The following is a 10,757-nucleotide window of genomic DNA, read 5'->3' as shown; positions in this document are numbered from 1 at the left end:
TTTAATAAAATAATTGCTTTTATTTTTTATCATATAGCAAAACTAGTAATCATCATGCTGTTATTTACACATTGCACGGGCATATTTATTTCACACTGTACATCTTACAATGCTAAAGGTGACATCAACAACAACACTCTCCTTTTACAAGACAGATGGCGTCACTGTGGACACAGTGGCCCTCTTCCTTTGAGATTTCTTTTTTTTTATGTTCACAGTTTATTCAGAGAAAACAACCATCTTGAATTCCCCATACTGTTTTATTTTTTCTCTTTTTTTTGTTCTTTTTTTTATTCATTTTTTAAGATGCAAGTAGAAAGACGTGCATTTAACGATTTAAGCACAATCCCTGACTCCCGGCCTGAAACTTTTCCATGAATTTCTTCTGAAAATGAACAAAATGTTTGTAGCCTCTTGGTGGAGATCTGTTTAAAAAGGCTGCAGAACAGATAGTGTGATTTTCAAGTATTTTCTTGGAAAGGAAGGAAAATAAGAGCGAAATAATGGATATGATGCAAGATTAAAATGGCAAAAGAACGAACTGGCGAGTGAAGATGTGAACGGAGATGAACAATGAGAGAAAGCATAAAGGACTCCCACAAGGTCAGGGAGTACTGTACGGTGATCTGCCATAAATATGTTGACACAACAACTTCTGGATCCCAGAATGATTGAAAACCCTTCGTCCACCAGGTTGGAAGTGTTTAGTGTTTAAGTTTGTGCTTTTGGAGTCCACAGGGTTTCTACATTGGGACCGGTTGTGATGGTAATATAATGCAATATGATATTTCCCTTTATAGAACCATGGTGCTTGTAAGGCAAAAATCTGAATCTTGAGTTTGAAACTGAAATGTGCGTATTTGGCAGCTGCAAATTGCAGCTGTCTAGAGTTGATCCAATCGAGAATAAGAAAGGCAATTACACACATCAAATACAACAAAAATATACTGTCAATATTTGACAATAGCAGTGTTCAGTTTTTTTATATTTCTGTAGCTAAGAAGTCATTGAACTACTTTAGTTTTGTAATATGACATACAGAATATAAAACAAAAGATACAAAGTGATGTTGTAAACATGGTTCTCTTAATAATGGACACATCTGCTTGTGAATGTGTCAAAAATGTGATTATATGTAGGTGTGTTGATGTGTGTGCGTGTGTGTGTGTGTTATTGTGTGTGTGTGTGTATGTGTGTGTGTGTGTGTGTGTGTGTGTGTTGTGTGTGTGTCCTCTAGAAAACTCTGAATAATGCAAGAGCATCAGAGATTGACCTGAATGGAGGCAGACATACACCATGGTATGTTCTGTTTCAAAATGTAAACTGAGCAAGAGGCTGAACATGGTTACAGGGAGCTTAAACTGGGACCCTTTCATCCTCTCCCTGACCAAGAAAATCAACAAAAATACAGTGATTAAAACAACATAAATCTAACTTTTACTTCTTGACCCTTTAATTTGCATCAGGCTCAAAACACATATCTCCTCTGAGTCTTTTTTTCACACTTCTCTTTTAGCTTTTCTCCAGCTACTGTATATCTATCCCACCACTGTCAGTCCCTCTGATCTGACAAATGTCCAAAAAGTCTCTCAATACATTCTGCGTTTCATGTAGATCCTCTCAATAAAGTTTTCCAGTTCCTCCTCACTGTCCAGCTGAGGCACCAGCCCATCTTCCTCATAGTCATCTCCTGGTGTGATTTGTGGATAGTAGTACGGGGGTCGCCTGCCTCTCCTGGGCGGGGTTATTGGTTTGGGCGGAGGTAGGGGTTGGTAGGTCCGTGGGTGAGGAAGGATATAGTTAGAGATATAAGGGTTGAGAGGCAGGCGTGGCGCTGCCTGCTGCCTCCAGCCCTGTCCACGGTTCTTACCCCCAGCCCTGTGCCTGCGCCTTGGGGCCTGGAGGTCAAGCTCCTGGGGGCCGAACGGCTGGTCTCTGGAGGGGGCGGGCTTGCCATAATATTGTGGTTTGGGATATGGGAAATAAACAGGGTAGTATGCTCGATATGGCTTCTGGTAGTATGGGTAGGAGGGGAAGGCTAAAAACTGTTTCTGGGGTTTATACCAGTAGTCAAGCTGCTTCTGAGGCTTATACCAATAGTCCTGCTTGTATGACTTGACTTTGTCCTTGTGCCATTTCTTGTTGGACTTGTTGTACCTATAAGGGGCTTTCTTGGGGTTTTTTGAGGCTGTGTAGTGGTAGATAGGCGGAGCAGCCAGAGGAGGAGGTACCAGAGGCCTGAAGCGCGGGGCAACAGGGTTGCTGTTGGTTGGCTGCAGTTGCAACTCTTTCCTTTTCTTTTTTTTCTCCTCCACGTCACTAATAATCTCAATCACATCATCAGCAGGCAGGTGCAGCTTGCTGCTGATCTCAATCAGCCTGTCGATCATTTGCTGGTCCAGGTCGTCTTCATCGGGGATGACCTCCTCAGAGCGCTTGTCCTCGGCGGTGTTGCCAGCGGCCCCCATGCTGCTTTTCTGCCGGGGCTTCATGTAGGACTGCTGTTTCCTCCCCATGTACTGCAGCAGCATGTCAGAGGCGATGTCTGCAAGCCTCTGCTCCTCCTCTCTGGCTCGCTCCGCCTCCTCCTGCTGCCGGAGCACCTCCTGCTTCTCTGCACGCGCTCTCGCCTCTTCTTCCATGTGGGAGAGGCTCTCCTCTTCTTCTTCAACCTCCTCCTCCAGCTCCTCTCCTTCATCCTCAAAGTCATCCATGAAGTTGCCCCCTTTGATGGGTTGGTTGCCCGAACGGTTCTCCTGCCAGTGCAGCTTCTTTCCGGCTCGTGCGAGCTGAGTGTTGTACGCCTTGTAGCCCTTCAGAGGAGGCAGGATCTCATTATCTTGGAGACCCAAGTCAATATTTTGGAAGTAGCCTCTTATTTTGCGCTGCAGAGAGGGATCCTCTCCCTGTGTGGCTTTGTTTAAGAAACTTTCTAAATCATTTCCCTCCACCTGCCCATCATCGTCTTCTTTCCCTTCTTCCTCACTTACAGTATCAGGTCCCACATCCTCCATGAACCACCCCTGATCCTCCCCTGACCTTGTGTTTTTATCCTCCTCATCCCTTTCTTTTAACTCATCACCCTGAGCAGCTGTCAAATGGCCTACAATTAGCTGTTCAATAGCCTTATCAGCCCTTCGCCCCTCCTCCTCCAGCCCCCTCTCTCCCTCCGTCTCCCCTGCTCTTCTTATCTCACCACCCTCCAAGCCTTCAATGGAGGGCAGCTCCTGACTCTGATCCTCTTCCCAGTCTCTGTTTCTGCTCGCCTGAATTTCACTCTCCCTCGGGTGGTCCAGGGCCTCCAAAAGAACGGCAAGAACCTGCGCAGGGTCCGTCACTTTATCTGACTGGGTATCTTGACCAGGGCCCCGGCCCCGGTCTAGTGACACGTTGTCAGGGCTGGAGAGACTCTGGGGTGGGGGCGAGAGGAAGGGGGCCAGGTTGTCCTCTTTACGGTCTGTCCGGGTGCGCCCCTCCACCCCTCCCTCCCCTCCCTCACCCCACGCAGGGGCGGTGCCAGCCAGCTGTGGAGTGACAATGAGCAGGACCAATAGGATGAGGTGGGCTGTGGAAGGGGCGTGATGACAGGTCATGACCATGCAGAACTGGCAGGAGGGAGGTTAAGCACCTGAAGAGGAAAGGAAGAAGGCATAGGGAGAAGAACAAAAGAAACATGAGAAGAGATTCATATATCATTTGTTGTAGTTTTTCTCTGGAATCGTGATATTTTAATAGCAAAATGAGCACATCTAGATCATTTAATATTTTACACAGCTGTCCTGTGAAAAGACCAATCTAAAATATACAGAGGATGACTTGGAAGAAATGCTTACTGACTGACTTTAGGATTAGACACACAGAAATGTAAAATATAATTGAAAAGACCAGTCTCTGATTTACACACAAACTGTGAGCAATCTGGAATTGAACAAACGTTAGAGAACAAAGCAGGGAGCCCAAGGCAGTCTAATGAGCCATACCACATCCAACAAAGAAAGTTGCACACTTCTCTTTTTCATATCTGATGTTTAACATTTTTTTATTTATCATTATTCTAAATATTTTGGACAGAAAATCAAATTGTAGGTTTCTTATCGAGTCTTATTCTTGCCACTGCTGTGTAACCTCAGTGTATCTTAACACACAGAGATGAGGGTCTAAACTGAATGTATAAACCAGTCGTGATTCTTGGGATATGTGACTGCCCATGTCTTTTTCAAGAGGATGGTAATAATTTGCATACATGCATTACTCCCTTCGAACCTCAACATAAGCCTTTTTTTTTTTGGTCTGTAGTCGTGCGTTAACCCAGTCATTATCTTTCCACAGCGCAGATTAATTGATGGACGCTCTGATATTTTTTGTCCTCTCGTGAGATTTAACCAAGTAAACTGTTACAACCGTAAAGAAAAGCACGTTAACGAAATGAATTTTCTGTCTGCATTTCTGCTATTTCCAAAAAAAAAAAAAAAAAAAAAATCTCTCACCTCTTCCTCCAATCCATCCCCACCAGAACGCACGGACTTGCCATTTTTATGCGCAAAACGTCTATTTCTTAACAAAATATACAGCAAATATAAATTGACCCGAGCTCTGTCTCTGTATTAGCTGTGATTTTGGTATTCCGTGCGTCAAAGCGATGTGACCAGGACACTGGTATAAAGACGGCACGCACGGGGAAGTCATGCGTAAAGCTGGTGGCTACGGTTGAGATATTTAACCCTACGGTCCCTGAGTGGTCCATTCAAATTGTAAATGAGCTGGATGTTATATTTTAGGGGATAAAGCCAATTTTGCACAAAGAACGAGGGGGGAGCAGTCAGTGAGACACGCGGCTTTGTCCTTGTGTGATGTGAGCATGTTTCCTCTCAGTGACAGTGGTGGAATGCAGACAAGCTCAAATTTGGGCAGCAGAGCACCGCGTGCAGCCCCAAATTTTTAACTGTTTCCATTTTTATAAACTGGTTCAGCGACGAGGAAAACGATCCCAGGAAAACGAAACAAATCCACTTATTAAGGTAACTGGCCTGCAGTAGATGGGATTTCGATTCTAATTTAATTAGAATGCAGTAAAAAAAAATTTAAAAAAAGAAGAAAAGAAAGAAAATTGGTACTTCAAATCTCACTGTGGCTTTTAAATCCTTAAAAATTGACGCGATTTTTGTGTCATTCATGTTTGAAAAATATCAACCGAATTTTTACAGGAGCTCTTGAGCAGCAGCTGCTCGCAGGAAATATATCTTAGACATATTTTTTCTGGACATTGTAGAGGCTGGATTCTTTAATCACCACCACCCCCCCCAAAATAAATACAAAATAACAGATTCCATTGTGGGGTTTTTTTTTCTATCACAATAATTAAATATTATTATACATATCAATACATTCATTTAAAAAAAACTTGGTTTCTCAATAATTCAGTTAATTTCGTCAATTTTGTGGAAAACATATATATCAAAGTGAGAAAAAAAATCACTGGAAAACAGGAGTAAAATTATTGCTGGATAACCTAAAGTTACAAAATGCATTCAGTTTTACTTTGAAAAATAGATCACACAGAAACAGTCGCAGTGCTCATCTACTTTACAATTAGACCAGCAGTCGCTCAGTTTCCAGCAAACAGATGAATTCTTGTGATAAAGTTGCGATTTTAAGATAAAATCTTCCACCCTCCACAAGCCTCACTCATCCTTTTTTTTTTTTTACAAGCAATAAAAAAAAAATCAAGAACAAAAATGACACAAATAACAGATAGAAAAGCTCTATCTGATCAATATGGCTTGTGAATGATACAGAAGGAGATTTCGTTCCACTTACCTGGAGTCCCACTGGGGGGTGGGGAAGTGGTGAAACTCACAACGCGGGTAAAGCCAAGATTATTTCATGAATAGTGGATCACCTGAGAGAATTTCTGTGTTTCCCCCCTCTCTCTCTCTCTCTTCAGCCTGTGACCAACATCAAGAAAAAAACAAACAAACTGGCGGTTCTTTATTTAGTTGCGTGGTGTGTTTGTATGGCAGCAGTACTGGTGCTAATGTACAATTGAGTGAATGTTTTCAGCCCCACGGTCAGCGCAACTTTATTGTATATACCCTCGCTGAAACCACGTGACACCCCCACCCCCCACCCCCCCAGCTGCAGGCAGTGCTGACGTCACTTCCATTGATAAGAATGTTGGTGTGGAGATGGCACTGTGAGTCTAGGCTGGCCCCAGCTGATGAATGAACGGAAATGGCATGAATGAAATAGTACTTTTCCTCAATGAAAAGAGAAAATTGTAGAGATAGAGCTGGTACGCAGCCATTTTCCTTCTCACATATTAAAGGTTAGTGTGTTGCTTCTTCCTCCCTTGTTCCTTCCTTCCTTCATCCGCTCTGGCTTGTTTCAGATTCAGGAGCTTGGGGGATTTGGGGGGGGGTATAGAGTGACCTCGTTCACAGGCTATCAATTAGGGTCATTTAGTGACGTGCTCCAGAGAATCAATGACTTGCATCTGCAGCTTCAGACAGAAAAGTGGCGTGCACTCCAGGGGCCGTTTTCTCTTGCTGCCCGGTTGTTAGGCTTTTGTCTGAGGTGGCCCTGATCCTCTGTGGCTGCATGGCTCAGGGGCCACGGGAGCAGCCGTGCTTTGCTGCTCAATTTCTGCTCAATTTCCAGGGATTGCACAATTTTCCACCCGCTGTCTCACATCATTTCTGGCTGCTCTCCATCTGTCAGCAGCACACTGTGCTCTTAACATGGCCTCTCATCGCCATTCTTTTTCACATCACAGAGACACAAGTGGATAACCATTTTGTGCCCAAATCTGCAACACTTTAAAATAAGTATGCAACTTGCACGCTTAAGTAACGCACAGCGATTTAATGCATCAATTAATGCAGCATGTATCATGAATTCCTGTTGCTCACCATTCAGAACTCACTCTGAGTCAATGTGAGTTTATGTGATTAGTTAACGCTTAATGAATCATTAATAAATGAATATTAACTCACAGTTTCTCCATACATTCATTCATATAGCACCATATTAGCTGGAATGCAGTTATGTACACAGTTGAGGGGGATTTCCATGCATGTGATCAGCCTTAAAGCAGAACACTTCCTATTCTCATAAAAATATGAGGCTGTTTTATGACAGTCAGATGCAAACATCTACACGATACAGCAGTCTTTGCTGATGTCATATTTACACATGACAGTAAAGGGTGGCACATATGTCTTTTTAAACCAAGATGTTTGAGCATACTTTAGTTCACATTGTAAATTAATGGGTGTTAATGTTGTGACAGGAATCTTATAATGACTGGAGGTGTTGAGCGTTGGGGTCAAGCAGCACCACGTAGAACTTTACATATGATTACCAGTTTGACTAAATTACTTCATATTTCTATGAGAATTGGCACTAAAATTCCCTCCAATGTAACTGGATTCCAACAAAATATGGTGCCATTTGTATGAAGTAACTGTGAGATAACATTTATTGATATTTAATGACATAAACTCATAGTGACTTGATAATTCTTAAAAGTGACCAACAGGAATTTGTGATGTATTAAATCATTGGGACTTACTCAAGCATGTGATTTGTATACTTATAAATGAATGCACTCATACTATATCTCACCCTGTACTGCTAGAAAGGAAAACGTTTCTTAGTCATTAGTTTTATGCTCTCTGACTTTAATTGTGATCACTATCAATACCAAGGTGGGCAGAAAAATTCAGAAGCTTTGCTGAAAAGTCTGAAGGTTTTAAACCTCACTAGTCCTGCCTGAAAATGGATAAGAATCAAAGGCTTGCTGAGGTAAACAGCTCAGGGTTGTAGAGGGATGCTTTGATTACATGACCCACTCATGTGTATTCACCTCTGTTCTTTTTGCTCTATTTATAAAAACAACTTTTTTTACTTACACTGTCAAGAAGTCATTCCCAAGGTCTGCTGTAATGGAGCATTTTGTACATTATGGTTCAAGGGCAAATAAATATACACTTATATCTGATATTCAGCTTTCTTGATGTGCTGAACATTTCTGCATTTGTGTGCCAGATAATGTAGAAACAAGTTGATTCACAACGTTAAAGCCTAGCTCATTTACATACACTTCATTTGTCAGTGCCAAGCCTCCCCTCTGGCCTTGTGTGCCACTAAATTCAGCTGTCAGTCCTCATATGGGTTAGTTTCTCACTGCATCAAGGCTTTTATTTCCAGGTGTGTGTGTGTGTGTGTGTGTGTGTGTGTGTGTGTCTTTACATGCGCTTGTTTATGGATGTGTTTTCTTTCGATGTGTGTGCTGTAATGTGTCCTGTACATTTAGTTAACCACAGACGAGAATTCTATATCATCAGTGATGTTCTAAGGTTAATTGGATATTAGCTGCAGACGTCAGAGTCACATGAGGCCAGCTTTATTAAGCGATTATTGTGTGGCCTGATTCAAAATGTCACGCTCTACTGATGTGAATGTTAGATTTTTGATACTTCTTATCTGATGAGAGAGGAATATAATGTGCGGACGAACAGAAATATCACCTAAAGTCTTTGATGTCTCATTTTAAAGGGAGTTTTGAGCGTATCAAAGACACAAAAATAAGCATACAAAAACTCACTGTCTCACAGTTGCTGTCGCAGCAATGATACAGTCTTGTGTGGCAAACATGCTCACTCTCTACCTGGAGACTAAAAATGGAGCTTTGTTTCTGTTCTGAGGGAGGGTTTGACTTGGTCTGTGTGCGCAAATATGTGTTTTGTGTTAGCAGACGGAGATATGCACACATCAAATGAAGTTGTAATTTGTTACGATGGCTTGAGGCACCACATAACCTCTGTTTGATTAGATTTTGTGCAAGGGTCTGTTTGCTGCAGAATGCGGAGTGTTTGCAAGGTAGTCATGTCATTGTGTGTATGTGTGTGTGTGTGTGTGTGTGTGTGTGTGTGTGTGTGTGTGCGTGTCTTTGTTGAAATGCTTGATGGCAGCAGCAGGCTCGGAAAGGTAAGCATGGAGCCGGAGGGCAGATGCTGATATAACGGTCTGGCATTATCAACTGCCACTCAGCATTAGTTGGCCCCTTACCCTCACTCCATGTCCGCACCCCCGCACTGACTCACACTCTGCCGCCTGCTTGGCCACTCACATAGATTAACACTGGTACACCGTGCTTGCATTTAATGGAATACACACACTGCAGTACACACACACCCCACAGTAATAGTTCCATTGTACCCTCTTCCTCTCTTTTTCTCTCTCTCTCTCTCTCTCTCTCTCTCACACACACACACACACACACACACAGACAAACACACTTCCCTCTCTTACTGTAATGTACATTACAGACAAATGAACCTTTAGAGGAGGTTGGGGCATGCTATCTCGAATGGTTCCTGGCAAAAGCTGCTAAGACAAGGGGCGGTGACTATATGAGGATGGCCTTTTGTTCCATTAAATTAACTTTCTCTTTTTCACTGTTGGTATTGGACTGCGGAGGGCTGCAGGGTCGTCAGGCGGAGCTGAAAAATCAACATGCTTAAAACAAGGGGAGATAGGGAATGATGAATTCCCTGGTTTTTGCTGACATTTTGGCCACAATTATGGTAATGCAGGCTGGGGATCTTTCGGCAAGTGTGCTAATGCAGCTCCCTCGCACTGCAAAGGGTCTCTACCTGGAAGTGATAAAATAGAGCTCATGATTAACAGAAGCTTTTCCGCCCACGCCACTTTGTCAGGGGAGGGAAGGACAAGTAATTGCACCGTAAGGTTCCTACAACACAATGCATAGCTGGGACTTGATGATGTGTGCAGGACCCTGGCGCCCACACTATAATCTACAGTTTCATCTAGGTTTTCTTTTTTTTTTTTCCTTTTTCAAACATGCTTTTCAAAAGTTAGAATTTGCTGCAGGCTACGCTAACCTACACACATTTCTGGAAAGCATGCCGAGTGTTTGTGTCAGAGGAGGCAAGAAAATGAGTTTCATGGTGTAAAAATTAAAGCCTTGTCTATGATTACACAGATTATCTCAAGGATTCTCTTAGGATTATCTTTTACATGCATCCAAGCCAGTTTGTCACTGTTCAGGTACAGATACAGAAAGCAGAACCTTTAAGTGTTTTGGCCAAGTTGTTTTTTTTTTTAAAAAACAGGCCATTTTCAACACCACAGCTCAATCACTCTCTCTCCCTCTGAGGTTTTTCTCAAATGTTTGTGTCAGAATGTGCAGCACACTGTTGCACGGTGAAAACTGCTCCACTTGGTGAAATTGTTTGCTGCTGTTACATCGCACTGTTATTGTGGGGTTTTCTAGTTAAGCAGCTGTGTTTACATCTGGGAAGTGATGTGATAGAACAAGGTGACAGTGGCGAGAATTCAAAAAATTTACTGTTCCAGCTATTTCAGCCCTCAAAAGACGACAGATTTCTTTCTCACTGAGAGGTGATAATATTGCAACGTAAGCTAAAATGAGCATTAATCACACCTCTATCTGGTCTATTTACTGATATACTGCAGATGTAATATCACCATATTAAAATGAATGATATAACATTTATCTTTGAAAGTGTCTTGCCAACAATGGTAATTAATAATGACAATTAATCAAGGTGGCATTAGAAACATACCTGGATATTTAAGTGGGAAACAGAACATGCGATGTGGAAGAGGACTGTAATAACTACAATGAGCAGCCTATATGCAACGTGTTTTGGCCTCTGTGGTACAGTGCTGCTTGTAAAGTATTAACGTGTGCTGATGCATACCAGATAAAG

The 10,757-nt window shown here is 42.5% G+C and overlaps 1 protein-coding gene across 2 annotated transcripts; it reads right to left on the bottom strand.

The window, feature by feature from the left end:
- Positions 1-6,052, bottom strand: si:dkey-175g6.2 (uncharacterized). Of its 2 annotated transcripts, none has more exons than XM_051400911.1 (2): positions 5,818-6,052; positions 1-3,628 (listed from the first exon to the last, which is right to left on the bottom strand). In XM_051400911.1, exon 2 carries the CDS (start codon positions 3,597-3,599, stop codon positions 1,590-1,592), a length of 2,010 nt encoding a protein of 669 aa, XP_051256871.1. In that variant the 5' UTR covers positions 3,600-3,628; positions 5,818-6,052; the 3' UTR covers positions 1-1,589. The 2 variants fall into 2 exon arrangements, with proteins under 2 accessions (XP_051256871.1, XP_051256872.1); XM_051400912.1 differs by lacking the exon at positions 5,818-6,052 and adding an exon at positions 4,488-5,278.
- Positions 6,053-10,757: the final 4,705 nt, after the last annotated feature.

This window comes from Dicentrarchus labrax, unplaced genomic scaffold, assembly GCF_905237075.1.
Source record: "Dicentrarchus labrax unplaced genomic scaffold, dlabrax2021, whole genome shotgun sequence".
Classification (NCBI taxonomy): domain Eukaryota; kingdom Metazoa; phylum Chordata; class Actinopteri; family Moronidae; genus Dicentrarchus; species Dicentrarchus labrax.
Note: the sequence above shows the minus strand (reverse complement) of the source record. Positions and strands in the feature narration are given on the sequence as shown.

Bases quoted from the DNA above. Each gene is read 5' to 3' on its own strand.
- si:dkey-175g6.2 (XM_051400911.1), bottom strand. From the start codon at position 3,599: ATGGTCATGACCTGTCATCACGCCCCTTCCACAGCCCACCTCATCCTA.